General features: G+C 41.3%; 1 protein-coding gene across 2 annotated transcripts; it reads right to left on the bottom strand.

Moving 5' to 3' along the window:
- Positions 1 to 4599: 4599 nt before the first annotated feature.
- LOC113646192 (cytoskeleton-associated protein 5-A-like) lies at positions 4600 to 23918 on the bottom strand. 2 transcript variants are annotated; one of them, XM_047802895.1, is made up of 43 exons: positions 23761 to 23918; positions 23056 to 23146; positions 22746 to 22939; positions 22236 to 22442; positions 21257 to 21428; positions 21030 to 21159; positions 20809 to 20906; positions 20445 to 20558; positions 20025 to 20129; positions 19836 to 19925; positions 19510 to 19674; positions 19054 to 19182; positions 18803 to 18955; positions 18496 to 18600; positions 18289 to 18399; positions 18009 to 18101; positions 16910 to 17098; positions 16708 to 16802; positions 16560 to 16617; positions 16306 to 16431; positions 16066 to 16205; positions 15703 to 15877; positions 15470 to 15583; positions 15161 to 15289; positions 14003 to 14197; positions 13781 to 13910; positions 13204 to 13286; positions 12846 to 12956; positions 11572 to 11721; positions 11282 to 11485; positions 10818 to 10953; positions 10180 to 10373; positions 9904 to 10079; positions 9448 to 9618; positions 8870 to 8978; positions 8499 to 8672; positions 8124 to 8314; positions 7891 to 7963; positions 6939 to 7127; positions 6577 to 6678; positions 6331 to 6373; positions 5970 to 6094; positions 4600 to 4951 (listed from the first exon to the last, which is right to left on the bottom strand). In XM_047802895.1, the coding sequence occupies exons 2-43, from the start codon at positions 23110 to 23112 to the stop codon at positions 4748 to 4750; spliced, it is 5709 nt and encodes a 1902-aa protein (XP_047658851.1). In that variant the 5' UTR covers positions 23113 to 23146; positions 23761 to 23918; the 3' UTR covers positions 4600 to 4747. The 2 variants fall into 2 exon arrangements, with proteins under 2 accessions (XP_047658851.1, XP_047658856.1); XM_047802900.1 differs by lacking the exons at positions 14003 to 14197; positions 15161 to 15289; positions 15470 to 15583.
- Positions 23919 to 25347: the final 1429 nt, after the last annotated feature.

Here is a 25347-nt window from a genome sequence, read left to right as displayed (position 1 = left end):
CCACCCCCCTGAGCATCCAACCCTTGCGACTATTCCAGACTTCAGCTGCATGACTTGTTTTCATCTTCCTAAAGGTCTTCTACACCACCCCCCTGCCACACGTCCTTTACTGGCTTCCGAGCATGACTTGATTGGACCCACCAGACCTCAAGAAGGAAGACATGCCTCATGGCTCGTGTCTGCCTTGGGACCCGTGGGGTGGAATGAAATTCAGGTCTACCCCCCCTGAGAATCCAACCCTTACTATTAATCCAGAATTCAGCTCCATGACTTGCTTTCATCTTTCCTAAGGTCTCCTTCACCACCCCACTGCTATACTGCCTTTACTGGCTTCCTAGCTTGACTGGATTGGACCCACCAGACCTCAAAACAGAAGACATGTCTCATGGGTCTCCTCTGCCCCGGCACCCAGAAAGTGAAACAAACCTCCCCTTGCTGAGTCAGAAGCTTCTATCCAACTGAAGTCTTAACTCTTCAACCAGCACATAATTTTACACTTCTGGGGTTTATTTTAAAACTGATATTGTGTGTTTGTTTTTCCTGCTGCATGAACCTCCACAACAGGGTCTTACTTTAGTCCCTGACCAAATCAACTCATACTGGTTTGGTGCTATGTGAAGGATCACAAAAAGTCTTCCTGCTTTTTTTGTAATGAGCTCCCATGAGGTTTCGTCAGCTGAACATCACTACCAGTGTTAGCTGCAGAGGAGATAACTAGCAGTACATATATTTCTAAGAAAGTGGTTCATCTAAACCATCTTAACCTCCACTTCCTCTCCCACACCAACCTAATTGTTAGATGGAAAAACTGATGGATTACTCACTCTCACTCATTTTCTACCGCTTTATCCGAACTACCTCGGGTCACGGGAAGCCTGTGCCTATCTCAGGCGTCAGCGGGCATCGAGGCAGGATACACCCTGGACGGAGTGCCAACCCATCACAGGGCACACAAACTCTCATTCACTCACACACACACACTATGGACAATTTTCCAGAGATGCCAATTAACCTACCATGCATGTCTTTGGACCGGGGGAGGAAACCAAAGTACCCGGAGGAAACCCCCGAGGCACGGGGAGAACATGCAAACTCCGCACACACAAGGCGAATCGAACCCCGACCCTGGAGGTGTGAGGCGAATGTGCTAACCACTAAGCCACCGTGTCCCCTACTGATGGATTAATAGAAAATAAATCAGCTCCAATATTTCGGACTACTGACTCAGTAGGATGGTTGAGTTTGTGTAGATAATTTGAGGCAGTCCAGTCTTGGTTGAGTAAATCTTAGGAAAGGATGCAAACTATTTTCAACCTTGATGTGTCCATGTCTATTTAGCAATCCAGCTATGATGGCCATAAACCACAAACTGCCCATAGCCAATGTGACTTCTTCCAATTAGCAGATAATTATCTCTATCATGTTAGGTGCCATTAGGTGAGTGTTTTCTGAACTCATTCAAAGTATAAGACTCCTATCCCACTTACCCCTCCCCCCCCCCATCTTCCATATACCCCCCCCCCCCACCCCCATCTTCCATACCCCACCCCCATGGTATTTTTTGCTTACTTTAATCATACGAGTTACAGTCTTTTTTACTGCAGGGAAAGGTGTAGTACAGAAAATAGCAGCAAAATTGTGGAAAACGCTTGAACCTTTCTTTAAAGCAACAGTCCAGCACATCGGAAGCCTTCGCATTTTTGCAAAATGACGATAACGACAGTATTTGAAAATCCTGAAAAATACTTTCAGCATTATCCATTTATTTTCCATTTGTTTGACGTGTACGTATTAGAAGTTAGAGGAGATTTTCTGTGGAAAACTTTAGGTGGGAGCAAGTGGGATGGAAGTGGAAGGGAAAATGCTGCTAAAGCATTGACGCTTTTAAATGAATCTGTTCGAATAAAGAGGTGACAGGGACAAGGACACCGAGCAGCATTTCTACACACATCTTCTCTGCTTCAGTCACTATAACAGCAGCATCATTTCAGCTGCAAAATAGCAGAACATTCTTACTCACATGCACATTAGAGGATGATCCCCGTTCCTCCACATTAGTCAAGAAATCCCACAGACACTCGATGTGACTGACATCTAAGGACTCTGGAATTCGGAGACAACACATTGAACTCTTTGTCTTGTTTCTCAAAACGTTCCTGAACAATTTTGGCCAAACATCAAAGCTGAATTTTTATCCCTTTGTTCCATTGATTGAAATTGAAATTGAAATTGAAAAACCTTTATTGCCCCGAAGGGAATTTGTTTTGCACTCAAGGAAACCACATTAACATCCAACAACAATACAAACATAGAAGACACAAAAAATCAAAACATAAACAACACAAACACAACAATGATAGTGACATACAATAATCATTCCAATATCTAAAAATTAAAAATTAAAAAATTTCTTTAAAAAAATCTATGTACCTGTGTCTAATCTGTTCAGTAACTGAATGCTCCTTGGTACACATGATGTAATAGCACGTTTAGTTTTTGTTGGTGGCATTCGAAATCTACATCCAGATGGGAGTAAGGAGAACTCTAGGAAAAGTGGGATGGATCATCCAGTATCCTCAATGCCAGATTGAGGGTACATAATCTGTAGGTGAGAGAATCTCCTATAGGTTTATCTTAGACAAAATAGATGTCATGAGAAATCAAACTGAGTGTGAAACTGTGAAATACTTCACTCTCCATTAATCCAAGTCAAACCTGCTACAGCTCTTCTGAATTCCTGTGTTTTCAGGGGTGTAGATGTTGATGTGATTTATTCCTCATTGTTAGTCATTTCATTTCATTCATATTCAGCACTGCAGCGATGACTCTCTGAGATCCTGTAATAACTCATCCCCCACGTTTACCACTTCATGTGCTCGATGAAGTCAAAGCTCCACAGAGACCTGTGATTGGTTTCTTTTTTTCATTATCGATGGATTAAAAGTCGGGTTTTTTTTGTGCTGATGATATTGTGAAAGTCAATTCAGATGTTTAATTAAACGTGTTTTAGAAAGACGAGTATGTTTTTGCTTCCATGATGTTCAGCAAAATTGATCATATTATCAGATATTCATTATATTCCTTATACCTGTATATCAATTTCACATATTTATGGTCCACATTGTGATAATAACACAGTTGTGTTGACTGGTGTCTATATTTAAACACACGTCTCTCCTGAGGCATCACTGTACATTGGTGGATATGCCAGCGACCTGCTTACACCTGCTAACCTTGAACCAATCAGGAGGCCACGATGGTGTTGGTGTTTGTAAATCTGATGAATAAAGCCTGTAGATATATGGAGTCAAAAGGCTTGCAAAGGAAACGTAATTCTATGATTGGGTTAATACTCATTAAGTTTTGGGGCTAATCTAATTAGTTCTGTTTTACACACACACACACACACACACACACACACACACACACACACACACACACACACACACACACACACACCACACCGGAAGTTCAGTAATAATGTTAACAATAACAATAGCTGCCAGTCGTGATTAGGAGGCAGAGAACTTAATGAGCATCTGTTCTAAAGCATGGAGCAAATATAATATACTGACTAGACATTGCCTCATTTCCTGTTTGCAAAGACACCTTCGATGCTATGGCTAGTGTTAGCAGAGCTGGAGCTACAGACAAGCTAATGCTTAGTCCATAAATATATCAAATTTCTCAGTGAGAAATATTCAAAAACCTGAAAGAGGTAACATCACAACCCACATCTTACTCACATGTGGATGTTTGTGCTAGTTTCATCTTTGTCATATTGAACTTTTTAAAAAGAACAGAAGCCATCTCATTAACATAATATGATGTCCACACAGCAGGCTTATGCTGCATTCATGAGAGACAGTGTTAAAGTTTAAAGGTCATTTTATACCCGAGGAAAAAAACAGCTTGTCTCAGAGTGGCCGATATTTCTGTCCTACTACAGTGATATTGAAATGTTCCTGGAACATTATGAACATAATGCTAGCTAGCTAGCTGATGTTAAAATAAAATCACTGCTTTAACTAACATTGATTATCAGTTTAAAAATAGAGTTAATGAGGTATCACTTTCAGTGGTTATGTTACATTACATTTACTTAAAACATGCTATAGGCAAGTTAATATATATATATATATATATATATATATATATATATATATAAATAAATAAAATATTATATAATAATGTAGATATTCTGCATTAAAAAGGCATTAGCAAGCCCTGAGAAAGCAATTTATTCTGTGGCTAATGGAACACAGCTGAGACGAAGGCGCCCTCTGCTGGTGGACACGCACCATGCCATGAAATACTCCAAAAAGGAAATGAGAGGTAATTAATGAGAGGAGGGGAATTAAAACTACAACACAGGGTAAGTTTGTAAAGAGGACTGGGGGAGAACTGAGAAGCTGGTAATGTTCCATGCGGTGTAGGTCATGTGGTGGAGAAAGAAACAAGGCTACAAGATGTAGCACTAACTAGCTCCTCTGCCACTAAGTGAATAACTGTAAAACAACAGGGTCTACTGGTGTGAGTTTAGTTTGAGTGGTGAGTGGATTGAAAAAAATAAAAATAATTCATCTTGGTTAGACAAAAGAAGGGAAAAAAATCCATTTATTTAGAGCAAATATAAAAGTCAACACTTAGAGACAGGAGCCAAGAGACAAACAATTACAAACATGTACAGGTAAAAACACGAATAAGTAAATACAGAGACATGTGTAAGACAAAACACGTGCGAGTATCAGTGCATGCTGGCTTTAAGCTTCTCCAGCCTTGCTTTGAATTCGTTGAGGTCTCTAGGAGGACTGCGAGGCTTGACGTTTTCGCTGCCCTGCTGTTCCCGAGACTCGCGCAATTTAGACAGCTGAGAGAGCAGCATGTCCATGGAGGAGGGGGCGGCCGGTTTAGAGCTCACTGCAGGGCGGCTTGACTGGTCCTCGTTCACCTGAGAGAAAGAGGGACACGTGAGAAGGTTGAAATATTATTTAGTCAGAAAGAACTATTAACTGTCAGTGTGTGTGGTGTGCTTGCTTTGATGCATGTATAAAGCAAGATGGCGGACAAAGGGGGGAAAAAACAATAAATAAATAAATAAAAACAGGTGGAGAGAGCGGCCTGATCGTTCGACACAATGGAACAGCTTTCCTTAAATCACATCTCCTCCTGTCAGATTCCCTACCTGTCTCATCAGACCAAATCTCTCCTTGTATTTTATACAGGAGCCAAAATTATTAGAAAATTGCTTTTGTTTAAAAATCAGCTGAATCCTGCACTGTAAGTGAAAACCTTTTTTATTGAACAATTAAACCATAAAAGTCTTCTTTTTGGTAAAAAAGACTCTTGTTTTGATCTGTAGAATTTGTTCACCCAGTGGTTATGGGGAGAAAAAAAAATAAAAAATCTAATCTGTGAAATAATACCCCAATCCTAGTTTGTTGGCATGCAGTTGTGGCTTTATCTTTATACATACGTGGTTTCTAAAAAGCTGCTTCTCCGGGTCTGGGAATATTGTCTATTCTGTTTATTGTCAATATTGTTATTCATCAAGGAACATTGTGGTTATTAATGGATCATCCAAACTATACAGTAACATCCAAACTCCACACTGAAAACTGGATTGGTGAGGAAACACAAAGCATGGCCGTCCCAGTCCGTGCACCTAAACCTTAAACATTCCTTCCACCTTTATAAAAAGAGGGCCAATAATTCTGGAGTCATCATTATTGTTATAATATTGTTGAGAAAACCAGAGAATGGCTGAAAATGCCTTTACTGAGGCGTGTTCTGGTTTTAATGGGACAGATCAACAGCTGGAACATGTTTCTAATAAAATGTCAGCAGTACACAGCAGTACCTGTAAGACTTTCTTTTTTTTTAACCTTTTGCTACTTAGACATTCAGCAAAAATCTAATAACTTGGAGTGAAGTGAAGGGAAAAAAGAAGGGGAAAAAAAATAAAGCACCTTTGTGTTGCCTTGAAGACCAAAGATCTGCTTCAGAGCTCGGAGTTTTTCCTGATACTGAGTGACATCTAGAGGTTCAGCGCTGGTGCCCGATGCTGCTGCCAGTTTGGTGACAGTCTGAGTATCTGTTTATTTACATAAACACACACAAGCAAAGTGAAATGAAGTGAAGTAACGAGAGCTGTGATTACATGGTCTTTGTATGATTAAGGCATGTTTAAATACAATTAAAAGTATTAATTTTAATTTAATTGTATAGCCGCCACCCCCCGCAGCCCACGGTAAAATGATCAAACATTGACCAGTCCATGGCGAAAAAAAAGGTTGGGGACCACTGCATTAAAAGATTCAATAAACCAACCTGCAGACGCCTTGACCTTCAGTGTACTGACGGTTTCTTTGCTCTGGGACAGGAAAAGGGAGAGAGAGAAAAGAACATAAACGTTACATCCTTTGCAGTTTTAAATAAATAAATAAATACATTTTTTGGTTTCCAAAATAAGTCTCACTATTTTAGCAATCCTGCATGATTTAAACTGATATAGCGTTCCATAGACTGGGATTATACTGCACTGGTGCAACAGAAGACATGAATCTGTTCATTTACCGCTTGAGTCGGTGAGGAGACGGAGTCCATCATCGCTCTCTTCAGATGAGCTTCCACTTCTGACTCACTGCTGTTCTCAATCAGAGTCAGATGATTCATAATCTGTCGAATCAGAAGTTATATAAAAAAATATAATACATATACATATATATATATATATATATATATATATATATATATATACATATATATACACACACATCCACCCACATATATATATATATATATATATATACACATATATATATATATATATATATATATATATATATATATATATATATATATATATATATATATTCAGAACCATTATTCTAAACCCAAGATCTAAAGCTCTTCTAAAGAGGCAGGAAGTGCTGTACCTTGGGACCGGAGAGTCTGCAGAGTGTGTGGAGCAGCGTTTTGACGGTGCGATGTGCCATATTGTTAGGATTCTGTTTGAGCAGCTCTTTGGGAAAAGCCTTCATGAAGTTGTGGATGTCTAGAAGAATTCGGTCCAGGTAAAGAAACTCCATCTTCTCTGGGAGGAACTTCATCATACGCCAGTGACACTGCAAGGGACAAAACATGAAACGGATCAAACGTTGTTCTGATGAGCCGCTGAAGTTATTCTCTTACAAGGTCGCAGATGTAGTCAATCACACAGGACATGTTCTGTTGCTTCTTCAGGTTTATACTAAAGCTACATGGTTAGCGAATGTGGCTAATATCTTCTTAGTAACAACATGCACTGTGTTTTATTAAGCATAGGAAGAAGATATGAAGCTATACTTAACATAAAGGAGCTTTATTATAAAGTGTTTATTATCCACATTATACGAGCTGGTCCCTTGTACGGAATGATGGAATAGTGTATAACGATCCCAAGCTGTCAGATTCCCCATGTCTGCTCCACAGTTACATCATACGGCTACATGGTGCAACTGTTCCATCATACAGGGTCTTAAAATAACATTTAAAGAGGCAACTCTCAATCAGCCAAAAGGCATGTGAGCTGTACAAGACTCGCAGATTCATGGCCATTCAATGTCCAAGACCAACAGGATTTGCAGAATTGGTCAGAACTAGAAAGGAGCTCACTTTATTTCTTATTAATGCAGCTGACCAACAGATTTACTGCATCTGGGCAACTTTGTGGATTCAAACATCCAGCAGAAAAAAATGCAATCATCGAAATACTTAAACAAAAGGAGTTTTAATTTAGTACAGACTTCTACAGCCGACCGATTACTGACAATATGGCAGGTCTGGGCACCAAATTAAATATTAGGGAAAAATTAAGGACTAATTTAGTGACCCAGCTGACAGTGTTACCTTCATGACCATTTCAGAAAACCCAGGGCATGCAGACGAGTTGCTGGCCTCCTGTAATAACATCAATAAAGCACTAGAGAGAAGAAGAGCAAGAAAGGGAGAAGAAGAAAAAAAGTGTCACCGATAGGCCAGGGTTGTTTTTTCTTTTTCACAAAGATAAAGATTAAACCCTTTGTAGCTTAATATTGTACTGTAATTAGTTCTAGCAACAGAATAGCAGTCCATGGCAGTACCTGAGTGTGTTGGTGGGATCAGCAGTCTTGAATAAGATCGTGAGCAGGATGTAAATAGAGCGGATGGGCTCTGGAGATTCTCCGGAGTTCTGCTGATGCCGACGGTCCAGCGTGAGTGAGAGCAGAGCCTGAATCAGATTCTTTAACACACCCGGAGAGGCTTCCTGAATGAGTCTGCCTGCCAACACCAGCTACACACAAATCCAGAGGAAATTACTGCAGGTCTACTGAGGAGTTGAAATGCATTACACTGTTCACAATAACCTCATGGAACTAATTTAAAAAGACAAATTTTTCACTTTTAAACCTTCAGGAAAAATTGAGACATGTGAAGCATAAGATTATTAAGACAAGAGTGAAGCATAAGATCCTCACCGAGCTCAGAGAGCTGATGACAGTGGCGTAGACTTTCTCCATGTGCTGCGTTCCGTCGCTCCCCATGAACCTGCTGGACTGCAAGCCGAGCTGCATCAGCACCGCCACGATGAACTCGTCCACGTGACCAGACATCAGCTTCCATTCGTTCTCCTTCTGCAAAATCTCCTTTATCTGAGATTCAGACAGGAAAATGAAAGGAACAGCTCTATAACTTCAAGTAGTACATCAGCTATAGACAATTTTATGTCTCTGGACTTTGAGTGATGTCGTTTTTTTTAGCGGGAGACATGGAACAAACATCTCGAGTCCTCGGTATACATTGGCATGGCTGAGGTACTGAAGACAGGATTACAGACACATTACTATACCTTAGACAGACCCTGCATGCTGGTCTTCACATCAGAGCTAGCGACCTGGGAAATGACCAGACTAATGCTGGCTGCAGACTCTTCAATCCTGCTGGAGACAGACGGCAACCTGTCGAGTAAGGATATCGTAAGTAAAGTAGATTTATAAAAGTAATCATGTTGCACCAATAATGCTAATAATCTTCGTGTTGTAGTGCATGGAGACATGTTTCTAAATTAAACATCGTCTGTTTTTTTTTGTTTTTATATGCGGTGTTGAAACTGCACGTGTGGGTTTGTGAGACGGCCCAGAATGTGTCGGTTGTAGAACACCAACACTGGTTTTGCAAGCTAAAGTTAGTGTGGACGCAGCAGCAGCACAGCTACACTCATTAGCACAGGCAGAAAAAACCCTGCTAGTGAACGGAAAGAGGAAAACGGGGTGGTGTGTGTCGGGAGAGATCAGGCCTGAACGTCATCAGCTCATAGGCCACCTTTTTACTTTTCTCCTCTTTAACTCTTAATTGGGGGGGAGAAAAAAAAACAAATGAAAGGATTAACATGGTTTTATTCCTGTCGTAGCCATTTATAAGTCCTACTTGAACTTGAACTCCGGCACTTCCAGAGGTGACGATTCGGCCGTATCCACCACCACAAGGTCGGGCATGATCTTTTCGGGCAGATCCACGATGAAATTGGGGTCGAGTTGAAACTGGCGTGGTACGGCGGGGCTCTGCTGCTCAACCACTGCATTCTGACGTCGGATCTCACTGCGGAACAGAAATCGGATGGTGTTTATAAAGATGGTACACCCCAGGCATACGTACATGGCTGAATAGGAAGCCACATCAGGATAAATAGGAGAGGGAGAAAATAAAAAAGCAATAATTAGTAGTCTCAGTAACGTGCTCGTGTGTGCGCGTCTATACATGTATATAAAAACAGACACCATGAATAAGACCGAGGCCCAGTTTGTGGAGATTCCGACCACTGAAGGATCTACTCATCATAAGCAAACTACAGTTAATCTGAGCACAGCACAATGACCGGCCTACCTCAGCTTAGATGGTGCTGCTGCTTCAGAGTTTGCTTTGCGTAGCAGGCTCGCGTTAGCCGTCCCAGAGGTTTTCTCCTCTGGCTGAAGTTTATTAACAGTAGCAGTGGGGGCTGAGGGCTTCTTAGCAGAGCGCTTGATTCTCTCTTCCAGCATGCTCATGTCTTTTTCTGACAACTACAGAAGATTAAAGCATTAACTTTAATGAAATGCTCAATGATGATAATAATTATAATACTACACATACACACAAATAAATAAAACTAAGTGTCCCGACCTGGCCGATGAGTTTGTACACTTGCTCGCCGCAGACGTTATAAGCTGCCACAACCGTGTTCAGAGCAGCGTTACGGACAGACGTGTCTCGATCGCCGATGTGGCCAGCAATTTCACGCAGAGATTTCGCCGCCGTCTGCTGGAAGACGGACATTCCACACAGTCCAACAAGACAGCAGAGCTCCTCCAGACACTCTGCAGGTCAAGTCAGTGTGAATGACAACAGGATTAACCTCGGTTTCTGATTGTAAACATATATACTCGATACATTTCTTCTATTGCCTTATTTTTATTCTGTTCTTTTTCACTTGTATTGGCTAGTTTTATACTGGACAGTCGTACAAAGCGTTTCACTTGTCCTACTGTGTATTATTGTGTAACTGACAAATAAAATTTGAAATTGTAAAACATCAAATTAATTCTAAAAGATTCATTTCACAGGATTTACGTGTGGTCGAAAATTTCCCATTAGATAAATTCAAGCAGTGTTTACGGTTTAAATAAATGAAACCCCGCCTCTCACTTTTCATCCATTCGCAGCTGTTTTGAGGAAATGAACGACTCCAGAACCGTAACAGTGCAGCGCAGGACTACGCTAAAATGAAACCCACACAGAGAAGAGAGCGAAGACTCACTTACCGGCTCTCTGTTTGGAGTTTTTGGACTTGGTGCCATCCATGAGGAAAGGGAAGACTCTGCTAGCTGGGTAAACTTTGCGCAGAAGGCTAAAGATGTTACGCACGTCTTTACGCACCACGTCCTTGGGCTCGCCCATCTGAAATAGAGAGTCGGGATTCAGAAGACGTTTTCCCAGACCTGCAGTTCATAGACTACAAATGTGACAGCTCATAAAAAAAAAAATTGTCTCGCATGAATATTAATTTAACTCAGAAATCAAAAACTAGAAGCTAAGACTTTACTCTAGTTGCACCGCTCATTACGAACATAAATCTCATTCACCTTAAAGGAAAGGAAATGCAACAGTAATTAATCTGTACGAAGATATGACTAATGATTAAAATCATTTTGCATACAGAGTGATGGTGAAGAATTGGTGGTTCATTAGTTTTAGCTTTAAGTGATGGTAACAAAAGCATTTCTACCTTAAGGATGAAGTACGGTATGAACAACGTAGCTTCGTGCTCGGTGAGATGGTAGTCCTGGTTACTGAGAGTGATGAAGAGGAGCTTGAGGTACTCCAGAGCCTTCATCAGCACGCTAGTGTTCGTATCGAAGAAGCGCAGCGTGAACCACTTCAGGATCAGATCCAGACAGCTGACTGTGGACTCGGTCTCAGCCTCTAGGTGCTAAAGAAACAGCACATTATAGCAGCTACACTTCATATAAAAATGCAGATGACGATTAACAGCGTGCACCACTGACTGGGACTCACCTCCATCATGGTGCTGATTGCCTTAATGTGTTTCTGGAAATCCACGTGAAAGAGGTCTTCCATCAACCATTTAGCTACACATGAACCCATCTGATTCTTCAACTGATCAACAAACTCCTCACGCGGGGTTAAAAAGTTCCACTTTAACACCTGTATACACACACACACACACGAACGTACACGTGAACGTCGAGGTGCTCTCGGTGCAGCTGAATCTCTTCTCTATTTACAGTATTTTCCACGCTATAAGACGCACCTAAAAGCCTTAAATTTTCTTAAAAATCGGCCGTGCGCCTAATAATCCGGTGCGTCTCGTGGGTGCACCGAGTTCCAAAAATCTGTAAAAAATGTTGTACTTTGGTAAGCGCTCCACTTGATTGACTGTCAGACCGTTTCCCGCTGATACAGGGACGTAATACATACACTACGTAGCGATAAACCAATCAGAGAACATTACGTAATACGTACAGTACGTACGCTTACCTCCACCACGCCTCCGGTAGGTATACTACCGGTATGTTGCAAAACATTTGTTTCTTCCTAACCATTATGCGCTCCACACTCCAGTCCAGTAGGTGGCGGTAAATGCACCCGGAGCAGTGGGCAGCCATTAATGCTGCGGCGCCCGGGGAGCAGTTGGGGGGTTCAGTGCCTTTATCAAGGGCACCTCAGTCGTGGCCGGCCCGAGACTCGAACCCACAACCTTAGGATTACGAGTCAGACTATCTAACCTTTAGGCCACGACTTGCTTAAGTTGGTTTGCCATCCGTACGAGGCACAATTACAAACTACAGACCATCAGTTACACAGTTGTAAATGGGAATAGAGCAGCTGAAAGTATTCAACATCAATGTATCTATGGTTCGGAAGGTGAGGAAGCAAGAAAATGTACTGCGCCAAGTTAAGAAGACACAGTAGATGAGGACTTTGATGGATTTGTGGGAGAAGATTGATTAAAAAATAATGTGTGTGTGTGTGTGTGTGTGTGTGTGTGTTGTTAAATAGTAGATTAAAGTTCAACTAAACTCACTGTTTTGCTTCTGTTACCTTTTTTTGTAGACCGTATGTTTTAGCATGCGCCTTATAATACGGTGTGCCTTATGTATGGGTTAAGTACAGAGATAGACCCTGTAATTGAGACCGCGCCTTATAATCTGGTGCGCTTTATAGTGCGAAAAATACTGTATTTATACTTCTTAAACATCATGATGCCAGCTAATGCATGCCAAGTGCACACACACAGCCAAAGAGTCATCTAAAATGATAACACAGACCTTTTGACTTTTCTCTTCCTTGATCCGTTGCTCTTTCCCGTTGGGAACAAGGATGAAGATGGGACCGTTTCGATCCTCCTCAACTTTGCCAGCTGGTTTCTTCACGACAGTCTGGAAACACAAAACAAGCCCAAGTGAAGCATTTCCTCCGTTTCAGAGCCTGTTTATACTTAAAATAAAAATAAAAAACACTTAGATGTGTGGAGCCAAAATGAAAAGGAGGGTTTAAGATTTGAAATGTAACTTGTCTTGCAAGTGATTTTCTTCTAGATTAATTTTACTAAGCCTTCTGCTACCTAATTACTATTACTACTAACCACATGCTCTTCTCTTTATCATGTGAAAGGTGTGAACTCACTTTAGTTTTTGCTGCAGCTGCTGGTTTGGTCTTTTTGGGTTCTGCTGGTGGAGGTTCGCTCACTGGAACGGTTTTGTCTGGAACTGGACACAAAATGTACCGATTTCACTGAGCAGCATGAATTACAGAAAGGACTTGGGCTCAGACTGACGACATCGATGTGGTTTATGTGAGGAATAACCAGTAGTCTGGAATTCTATCTATAGCTAGTGATGCAGAGGGAATATTGCATCTTTGGTGACTTTTGTTGCAGTTGTATTACAAACATCACTTTTCACTACACTCACTGTTCCACTAGCCAAACTTTCCCCCGTGCAACACGTTACACACCTCCAAACCGGATTATACGTGAACGGAAACGTATTTATTTTTGTTCACGGCATTGTGTGCTTTACATGTAAACGGAGTTGCTGTTTGTTCTGGTTAGAATATATTTGGGTGTGTTTGTAAGTCAGGGCTAAATAGGATCTGCCTTTTTGAGCAGAATCAGGCAGGCAGAAATATTGGAACTAGTATTACAGCTGAAACAAGTGCGAAAGTCAAAGCTTGTATGCATGCAGATGGAAGAGCCACCAACCTGGAGGAGCTGCAGCGGGTTTCACATTGCTGGTAGCAGCAGGTGGGGCTTTACTTGGCGCTACAGGTTTGGCAGGCATAGCAGATCGAGCTTTTTCCAACAAGCCAACCAGCTGGTCTTTAGATGCCGGCTACAGAAGACAAACATTATAAAAATCTCGATTTATAAAAACAACTTTATATAACTGGCTTATAATAATTCATGACATTAATCCATACACACCTTCAGCTTAGCAGCAGCTTTGTTCATTTTGTCATAACCCAAGTGCATCATGAACACAGGAAGTGCATCTTGGGCTTTTTTCCTCACGTCTGCGTTACGATCTTCCAAGCAGGAGTAGAGATGCGGAACGCACAGTACAAAATCCGAGGGAACGGAGCGCAAGGCGGGCAATTTTTCAGCCAGCCAACCTAATAGCTAGATAAATACATGAAAGAAAGAAAGATCAACGCGACGACACACCGATTAGACTTCACAACTAAGAAGCTGCACTCAGACACTAATTACACACATTCAGTTCTGGTTTATTTGTATAGTGCTTCAATAGACATTGTTTACAACGTGGCTTTAAATAATGAATAAACGCAAGTCACTGTGATGAAGCCTCAATCTCAGCACAGTTATGGAAAAACAGGACTTAGAAGCTGAACTTTTTGAGCATCTCTCTCTCTCTATTGCCCCTTTTCCACCGAGGCAGTTTGAGTGCTTGTTCAGAGCCTAATTTATAACCAGTTCTTTATTTTTCGACAGCCAAAGCACCGGCTCTGAAACAGGAAAAGTGGTTCTTAAGTAGCACCGAAACATTTCTGGTCTAGACTTAAGAACCGCTTGTGTCCGGGGCTGTGGGCGGGGCTACTGTGACCAACAAGACAAAAGAGAACGTCGTTAGCACCATTTTTAAATTAGAATTCTCAGCGTTTGGATGCCAATATATGTTCACAAAGCCATGAGCATTAACAGTAAAGCAACACCCGCCATTGCTGATGTGTTTGCCGCTGCTGCACTAACGTTGCTGTATAACGTTGTATACAGTGACGCAAGACTCGGCTCCATGATGGTTCTCTAGCCCATGGAAAGGCAAACCGGTTCTTAGAAGGTTTGCCAGTGGAACCAACTTGGAACCAGCACCAGGTTCTTTCTGGTGTAAAGGGGGTAAGTGTGTGTGCGCTAGTTAACATTATTAACTAGTGTTGCTGACTTTACCAGACTATGAGATTTATTGTTTGTAGATGAAACAGGTTGTGTGTTCAGAGTTAATCAGCGGTCAGCACTGAACATTTGTGAGGTGTGGGCTGGTGTGTGTGTGTGGTCAGCCAGTTTAAAATGATCCCAAAAGCACTTAGCCAAACAGACTTCTGAGTAAATAAATCAAACACTAACCTCTTGTCTGAGGAATGGATTTTCCTTCTTCAGCTCCTCGGCCATGTCTTCCCCCTCCAGCCACTCCTTCATTCCGGTTTGCTCTACCCATGCATTCAGCGTAGCCAAACCTGCTGCACGCACAGCATTCTGGGAAGGACACACGATTGTAATTAAATTCTAGACTAATACATACTGAAATACTAGTATTAGAGACTAGTATTAGCCAGTAAGATTGTTCACGTTGTCAGGTCAGAAGTGCACTGTGGTACACAAACAGTTAAATCTCCATCAGTAACCACTGAGAACTTCAGTATGTGTGTAGTTCACCTTGCTGTCGGTGAGCACAGTGATGATGGAGAAGCCGAGGCCTTTTACATGCTGTTTTAAGGCAGGACCCATTGCTGTGGCCATCTGTTGTAGGATGGAGAGAGTCTGCTGGACCTATATTTAAAATAAAAATCATTCTGATTCATCAGTATAAATGACATTTTGCTAAAAACACACACCGTGCTTTACCTTGTTAATACTCGTGCGCATTTAAAACAGGAAATGAACCTCACCAGGATTTTATTGGAGTCTGTAAGGCGAGCCTTAAGTGCCACAGGAAGTTCCCCGATGTTCGGTTTGATAAATTTAGCCTCTGAAATCACAGCGGTAACTTCCTCCAGGCCTTCTTTCCTCATCTTCCAGTTCTTGTCACCGATTTTTGACACCATGTCGGAGGTGATTTTGTCACTGCAAATTAAAATTGACAATAAAAAAAAAGTTAATAATCTTCAATACACCAGTCTTAAATGCAAATTTTAGCATCATATTTTCTGTCAAAATGGTTACAGCAGGAAGTAGAAGAGCAAAGTTTCCTAGAACAGCATGAAGGCACTTCATAAGGGCTAAAAAGTCAAGAGAAGGAGAGGAGGTTTCACCTGATGTCAGTTCGAGGCAGAAGATCAACAACATCTGCACCTCCGTCATGTTCTTCCTCTTTATCACCTTCCTCCTCGCCTTCTACCCCGTTCGTTTTTGACAATCCTCTCGTAGGAGGAGGAGGAGTTTGGCCCTTCATCTGGTAACAAAAGAAGGAAGGATAAAACCGTAAACGTATTAAGCTGCTATCCTAGAACTTGATTAAATCTATGGATTAAACCCTCAAAGACCCTTCAAACCTTTTCGAACTCGGCATCAATCTGTGAAAGCAGTGCAGCTTTCTCATCCTCGAAAAACACGCGCAGAGGAGCCCCTATGTACAGGTACATCACAGCCAGGAGAGAGATGGCAGCAGTTCGCACAGCCTAATGAGGACAACACACACAAACTGGACTAGTTTCATCTGCACATTTGACTACATATGAATATTAGAGAACTCTTGCATTTATTTAACGAGTAAAACGTAAAAATATTTAGAAGAACAAACACTTACTGGATTGGTCGCAGCCAAGGCAGTCTTCACATTATTAATAAAAGCCTTTACATTTATGCTGGAAAACAACGTTATAGTTAAAACACAATGACTTGCAGTCAAAAAGCACAGATTCAAACAAGGTGTCCAGACGTTGCATTTGACCTACCCTGCAAACCCAAAGTCTTTTATAGCAGCAGAAAGCCAGTTCAGAGCTTCAGCTTGGTTTTTAGGATTCTTCTGACCAAAGGCCATGGAGACAACCTGAAAATTTATAAACAATTTGTCTGATCTTCAAGCTGACAACACGCGGACCACCCTGTCACAGACAGACACCCACCCCCACACACACACCCCGACACATACAGTACCTGTTCTGCAGTCCACGGAAGAGTGCAGGCCTCAGCGATGGAGGTCAGAGCCTCTCTAGCTCTCACACCACACTTCACATCTCCAGCTTTTTCCACCACAGCCTCCAGCACAGCCAGCGATGATGTTCTGGAGAAAAACGAGCCTCTCTGAGCGACGGCAGAAACGACCTGCAGCTTCAGCTGCATCACCTAGAAACAGAAATATTTTAAAAAGCACATTACAACAAATACCTAAACAACTTCACTGCTCCACTCAACACAGCAGAAAACGAACGGAAAAAGAAAAAAATTAGATTTGTTCAAGCTAATTGCAGACCTGCCAACCTTGGAAAAATTTTTGAGTAGCCACTTACTGCAGCGACACAGCGCAAGGTGAGGCTCATTTGCTGGTCAGTGTTGATTAAGTTCACAAGCTCACTCATCAGAACTTTACTATATTTTCCCTATATAAATACTAGCAAATAAAGTAAAACTTGATCTGTGCGTAAAACTTAAACTTGAGGCACAACACCGGACACTTGGGCACATGCCCCGGTAAAGGAGTCTAACGACGCCTGTGGTTCGGCAGGCTTAATAAAATGGATGAAATTCACAATTCTGGCCATTTACCTTTGAAACGTTAAGTCCTCACTTGTAAAAAAAACATTCACTGTAAGAAGAATTGAAGACGGACAGAGACAGATGAAAACCACATTTGTTTTGACAGCTCTCCGCTTGTAGCGTTGAAGAGTTTTAAACTGGCGCTATGATTGGTCGAATTATTATTTTCCCAGGTTGCTGCCCAATGCGGTTACACACATAGGCGCATTGCCTGGTGCGCAAATGCACAGACAGTTGTACTCAAAGGCATCAATTTTTTACAATGCGTATTTTGAAGTGACAAATCGTTGCAGCGTACTTTGATGTCTGAATGCGTATCTGCTACACAAAATGCATAAAGGTTGGCAGGTCTGTAATTGCCTTCAGATTTTGATAATTTCCCAAAACTCTTTGTAATAGCCAAGCCGTTTAAAATAAATAGTTTGTTTTCCCCCTCACTCCAATTACATCCAATAAACATCTCTTAAAGTCAGCTGTGAAGAAAACAGAGCTGGTTTACCTGGAAGTTCGTCTCTTTCCAGCCGGGTTTCTTGGTCAGCATCCGGACGAGAGCCTGACAGGGCATCTCTTCACGGTCCATGAGCTCTATGGCCTGGAAAACACACAAATCTGGACTTCATTTCAGAAGCTTGAATGACTCAAAGACTCAGATGTCAACATGGGACTGAATAAGAAGTCCAGTTGAGGTTTGAGCCTGCATCAGACTGGGTTAGATCGGATCCAAGTGTAGATGCTAAAAACCATAACTGTACCCAACATCCTTACACGTACGCTCTTACCTTAAGAAACTCCTCCATGGCCGCCACCCTCTCCTTCCAGTTTGCGCTGTCCAGCATCTGCATACAGGATGCTGGGAGAACTTTAGAGGCTTTCTCCTCACACACCTCGAGCTGAGCAAAAAACAAACATCAGTTCATAAAGGCTTCATGCAACCAGGCCATGTGGAGAAAATAAAATAAATAAATAAATCATAAATAAACATTTACTGAGAGCTCAGCTTCAGGCACATCTTTGCTCTCAGGTTTCTTAGCTTTAACAGCAGCTGTTCCTTTGGGTGCGGATGGTTTAGCCTTCTTGCTGGGAGCAGACGTCTGAATCACACACACACAAAAATAAAAATGCATTCAATAAGACCTACAGGTCCTAAAGTGCAGCACAGCCTCCAAGACCAGAAAATTTGACAGGTTCTTTAAGACTCGTCGCTTTGTCTTGACGTTATTTTCCGACCAGCTTTGATTCCAAGCAGTATTTTTACTTTATTGAAAAGTGTTTGAGGATGAAACCTCTCATTACCTTAGCAGCACTGGCTGTTGGCGTCTTCTTAGCAGGAGCAGATGCTTTAGCTGGAGCTGCTGATGGCTGGGCTTTTGGAGCACTTTGCTCCTTCATCTGCCCTCCAGCTCTCTTTCCTCCGGGCATTTCCACTTTCTCAGCACACTCCTTAATCTACGGGGAAAAAAAATGTAAATAAAAAAAAAGTTTGCAAACACGGAAGATGTTAAATAAACCATCGTGTTAGTAATTAAAGAAACGTTTGGGCGTACCTTGTCAACTTTGATTTTATCCACGTCAGCCAGGAAAGGGTTAACTGCCCTCTCACCTACCACCTTGAGCACCGTGCCCAAAGCCTCGAAGGCTGCGTCACGAACCTCGGGTGCAGAATCGTTCACTTGCTACAGGAATGAGGAAAAAGGTCATGTTTCATACATCACTTCCTGTTGGTTACTTAAAATATTGACAGATCCACGGTTTAATTCTAGGCTGAAAGCTGTTTAACTCCATCTACATGCACACCATGCAAAATGGCTGAGCTCTAGTTTATATAATGAATCGTCTATATGTGAGGGACAGAGACGCAGAGAGAAAAAGAGAGATTTATATAATGGTGGCAAACCCTGAGGTTTAGAGCTTAATAATAGTCATCGGTTCATGCAACAGGCATTAAAGTGTAGATTCAGGGCTACAGTGAAAGCGGCCAAAAGGCCTGGGTGGAGTTTCACCTTCAGCAACGCAACACAGAAGGGTTTGAGGAGGTTTTTGGGCAGCGTGGTGGGAGTGCAGTGGCGAAAACTTCGGGCGAGGAACAGCGAAGCCTGCTGCTTGATTGATGGGTTTTTGTTGTCCATTACAGCCAAAACGTCCTCGCTCACTTTCTCAAGTGTCGTCTGGAAAAGTTAAAGCAGCTTTAAAAAAAATGGTGCAGGTTTTCACAGCATAGCTATGAAAGTGTATTAATATGAAAACAATGTTACTTTCAGATCACATACAAAATATAAATATAACACTAATACTGGTAGATATCATGAGAGGGTTTGTGAATACTCACAGAAAGATACACTGCATCTATTGCTTCTTGCAGTGCCTGAACCACCTGAGCTTTCTTCTCCTTGAACTTCTCCAGAATGGTTGGCACCAACTAAACACACAAAAACAGAAGATGGGAGGAGAGTAAAAAGAGAGAGAGAGAAGAAAAAAAGACAAAAGTAGTGAACTCGGTCTATACACAAACACTTACATGACCAGCGTAGGGGCCAAACTTCTTCCGGAGGCCAGCGGAGAGTCCGGCGACACATTTAGCGGCGAGCGTCACCAACATGACGTTTGTGTCCTTCCCGATGACCTGGAAGAAAACCCATCGATTGCTTGTCACAGAAATGGTACTTAAGGAAATTATATAACTAACAATATATATAAAAACAGCAGAGGTCTCACTAAGGATACATGAATATAAAAGTCACATGAAGCTGATTAACATTCTTTAAAAGAGAGAGACAGTGTGGTTAGGATCATAGGATCAACAGAGATGTTTATAAACTCAGTGTTAAACCTGTCCAAAAAGCACGACGGCTTTAAGAAATCCAGAGTTCCAACAAGCATCTGATCACCTCGGATGATCCTTGTGCTGTGATATTTTTAGCCATTTTTGTTTCTTTACCTTGTTGAGAGCTTTGACCACGTCTCCGTATTCCCCGCTCTCCAGTTTAGGGTTTTTGGTCAAAGTTTCTAGGGCATCCAAAGCCTCCTTCCTCTCCTGCCATTTCTTTGCCTCCTATAAAAATAAATATTAAAAAATAAATCAATAAAAAATTCTAAAAATCACATCTTAAAGTTTAACATACATAAAATAAAACAATACAGAAAGACTAGAGAATAAAAAACTAAGCTTTTTTTTTTTAAAAAAAATTAGGGGACCCTTAGGTTTTCAAAAAAAATAAAAAAATTATAAAAATTTTTTTTTAAAAATAATTCAAAAACATGCTGATTAAAAGGACTCAGAAGGATGAAGAGCTTCTCCTTACAATCTTCTCGTAGAAGTCTTTGGGTAATTTTGAGAGGATTTCCACTGCCTCCAGGAGCTCATAGGCATCGACAGCAGGAGCTGCTTCCTCTACGTCACCTGTGAGACCAGAGAAGTCACTCAAAAGGCTTTCACCCCACATTCAATTCTTTCATTATTGCCAAATTCATGTAGGGCAGAATTGTAGCAGATGTCCTGCAGATACAAAGGACACTAAAGTACCGTCTCCTTCCTCGTCTCCGTCGCTCTGCTGCTGTTGCTCGAACTTGGCTCGAAGGTCCTGCTGTGACCGCAGGAACCGACTCTGTCGAGGTGCCGATGCCTTCGCCCACTCCTCCTCCAGCTCTTTCAGCTGTCACACACACACAATAAGTGTCAAAAATATACAGTAAATCAGTTGATGTATATAATGTAGTACAGCCTTCTGTGAGAGGAAGTCTGTTTCGTACCAGAACAGAGTTAATGCTCTGAAGCGGAGGACGCAGAGCGTCTCGGATCCACCTGTACACCTCAACAGCGAGCAGTTTGGCCTCGTCTCGAATCGCTTTCTCTCTGGATTCGAAGAGCTTGGGCAGCACCTTCACAACTGGCTTCAGGTTGATGATCTTTGCTCCAAATTCACTGCAAGAAAGAAAAAAGAAAAAAAAAAAAAAAAAGGTCACTTTCCAAATAACTACAGAAAAAGTAAGTGTTGTCTGGAATTAAACCACATCATGTGCGCTGCGTCTGCATCATGAACAAAGACTTAGCTTAAATAACAATTTGTTTTACGAGAAAATTAAATGGTGGACGTTTTTAAATGAAACTCAACCTACATTAGCAGATTTCTTACTAACTTTTCATAGAAATTCAGTTTAAACCTAAATTCCTGCTTCACTGCTGACCATTTTATTAGGAAGCAAATTAAAGGGAAGGAACACGTGTTCACAGCATCAGACTATGTGCACACTACTGTTTACTGATGAACTGATAAAGATCATCGTAAAGCTCTGTGTGGTCTTTAAACCCTTAGATTTGTCACTTCCATTATGACCATTTGTGTCATCTACATCCATGGTGACTAAACACCAAGAGCTCTGATGTTACTGATTTAAAAGAGAAATTTGAAACAAAGTACTTTGCTTTAAGCGAGTTTAGTTCCACATGTAAGTCATAAACATACATGTGATGTCCAGTTCGATGCCAGCTTGACTTGTATAGAGTTTAAGAGACATTGCCACAAAGCTGCATTACAGCTAAGTTAAGTAATATAAAACGTCCCAGGAAAGATCCAAAACCTCATTGTTCCCAAATTTAGATCCAGCAGGTCAGGAAGTAAAACCCCCAATACAGTCCTGTCACTTCCTATGCACTTAACACCAAACAACTACAATATATATTAGAGCCCTTACCGATCCAAACGGCATTACTTCTGGCTTCATCACTCACCTCAGTCCTCGTCTCAACACTTCCACACAGGCGAGTGCGATTTTTGGGTTTTTGTTATCGAGGCCTTTGAGAAGTTCTTCCTGAACTGCGTCTCCTTTCTCGATCTCGATGTACATCAGGCAGATGTCTGAGCCGAGCTCTTTAGCTCGTGCTTTAGGCTGATTAAAGACTTTACACACAACACCGGACACAACCTCACCGACAGTCCTGCATGATGAAAACACACACAGATTACTCTAGGCTTTTACAAAAGTCACCACACTTTGGTCTCAGACACATGTAGAGTTGCAATGTCTGCATTTTCACCAGCTCTGATGTTAGTTCCTTCTGGTCCATCAGCTCAGTGAACAAAAGAGCAGTGAGACCCGGTGTATTAGCATTCACACCAACAATGAGTTGTACATTTAATTTAGATTTATTTACATTTATATCTTTAATTCTAGATAAGATTCTTCAATAGGAGAAGAGTAAAACAAACACAGATGAAGATTATGGATCGTGTTTCATTACCTAGATGCTACATGTGCATTTTCAACATAAGCTAGAGCTGCTTCTAGTCCTTTAAGTTGTGCCACTGCGTTCGAGTCGGTCACAAACTTCTTGATCAGTGCTTGGTATTTGCTCCATTCTGAACTCTTCTCATCTGTAATCCTCTGAAACTGTTGTAGAGCCTCTGTGTAGCCGCTTAACCTCGCTTTCCATACCTGGGTTAAAACAAATCAAGTTTAACAGAAAAAATTGCACAACATTACTCCAGTCTGTGGTGTGTGTTTCGAGCACAGACTCAACCCGATCTTTCACGAAATCTCTGAACACGTACCTTATGTTCACATTTCTGGTCTGTAGGAAGCTTCATCCACTCGCTGTCGTCTCCCATGATGCTCTGCGTTTAGTAAGAAAGCCTTTAGGCTCTGTGAATAACAAATTATAACCTTTATGGTGTAGCAGCAGTTGGATCATCTACATTTAGAGATGGCTTTTCTTAAATCAAGAGAAAAATACTTGCTGGTCTGTTTTTAGGGTCTGTTACAATGAGAAAACCTCAATCACTCATTTATTTACTGCAGTTTGATGCAGTGTAGAAGAAGAAAAAGTAAATAAGGACGTGGATCTGCACAGTTGTATTACTTTACAGCTTTGGTATTTATCTCTCTTAGAGATTAATTAAAGGGATAAAAACAAACCATGTTTTTGTTTTTTTTTTACTTTAAACCAGAGGCTCAAGGGCCTGACAGGTCACATCACTGTCTGATAGTCAGACAAAGGAGCAGGACAAGACTCTAGGCAAGCTTCAGGTCATGTCTATTACTGCTGCAGTGTACAAACACATCCAGGAATAAGCAGTTTAATGAGGTATTAATTACAATCTAAAGCAGTGTACATGTTACTCATCTGTACACCCTGTCTGCACATGCGCACTAACGACCTGCTCACGAGCCCAGGATTCAAAACAGAATAACAACCAAATTAATAACGACGAAACATCTTCTACTGACAGGAAGAAGAGGGAAAATAGCTAATTTACCTTAAAACCGATCCGTCACACGGGAATAAAGCAAAGGTTTTGAAGCGCAACGCGTTTAAGTGTCGTGAATACCGTGATTAGTTTAGCTTCAACACCGTACAGTTGAGCAGCGCGAGATACGTTTAAAGTTTGTGACTAAAAGAAAGCCTCGATTCGGATTGGCCGGTTCGTGTGCGCGGCGCTTCTGATTGGTCAGATCACGTGCTTTGAAAGAGGGAATTGATAGGTCAGTTCAAACGCGACCCAGGATCACGTGGCACACTGATCACGATTTTATTTCAAGTTTATTGTTAGTGACGATTACACGTTTTATTTTACACGTCAGTTATCGTTCTAATGAAAATACGTTCAGGCTCTCAAGTTTTAAAGACCGTCAAGAGCGACATATTTAAATTAAACAAAACATATTAAATTATACAATGTAGTGCTGGTGGTTAGTAGGCTTATTTTTCTGAGATTTAATTTATGCTGAATTCATTATTTTATAAAATGTCATAAAACCGGGGCCCCATGGCACCATCTCAGGGCCCCCAGTTTGAGAACCACTGGCCCTAGACTACTTGTTCTGAGCAGGTGTTGTCAGTGAACAGGCTGTAAAACTGTTCGCTAAGTTACAGACACATGAAAAACTGATGCTGATTATCTGGGAAACTTTCTGTAACAGCAGTGAACATGCCATTGTTTGTGTCAAACAAGATGTGAATTTGTTGTAACATTAAAACAGGAGATCATGACTTACTCTGTGCTCAAAGTGATGCTCACAGCTCCAGTGCTTTTCTCTGTGGGTGAACAAGGATGATGCTGAACAATTCCAGGATTTGCTTTTTTTTCATTGGTCGTTGCATTAAATCTTGCCCAGATACAATAGTGCTATTTTCTGATTGGCTATTGTGTAGCCTCTTTTCGATTGGCTGATAAGTAACTCCAGGGGAGACGCGCTTGATTCCTGCCCGGTTCCATAGAGACAGCGGTGCGGACAGATACATTTTGGGCGCTGCGGCATATTAAATATATGATAAATAGTAAGTTTTCCTGCGTGAGAAATACAGTGTGTGGCGGGAGAGCGTGAGAAAAGACCCAAATGAGTGACTGTCAGTCTCAATGCCTGACACTTGACAGCCCTGTCTATATGTGTGTATATATATAGACTCTCTGACAGAAGTCTTGTGGCCTATCCAAGTTGTAGGAACAACAAAAAATAACTTCTACTTGATCATTTGGAATCAGAAGTGGCTTATATAAAAAAGGCCTCTAGATTACATTTATTTTACCAAAATAAAATCTCATCATGCCTTGATTTTTAATTATTTAATTAAGACAGAACGGTCAGACTTTGCTTAGACAAAAGTCTTGTCACTTAATAGAAATAATGTACTGTACAGAACATAAAGTCATGATGCAGTGGAAAAAGAATTAATATTGTGTATGACTCCCATGAGCTTGGAGAACTGCATCCATACATCTCGGCAATGACTCAAATAACTTATTAATAAAGTCATCTGGAATGGCAAAGCATTCTTGCAGGACTTCCAGAGCTCATCAAGATTCTTTGGTTTCATTTTCAATGCCTCCTCCTTCATATTGCCC

Source organism: Tachysurus fulvidraco, chromosome 2 (genome assembly GCF_022655615.1).
Source record: "Tachysurus fulvidraco isolate hzauxx_2018 chromosome 2, HZAU_PFXX_2.0, whole genome shotgun sequence".
In the NCBI taxonomy this organism is placed as follows: domain Eukaryota; kingdom Metazoa; phylum Chordata; class Actinopteri; order Siluriformes; family Bagridae; genus Tachysurus; species Tachysurus fulvidraco.
The sequence above is the reverse complement of the archived record's forward strand: the minus strand, read 5'-3'. Positions and strand labels throughout refer to the sequence as shown.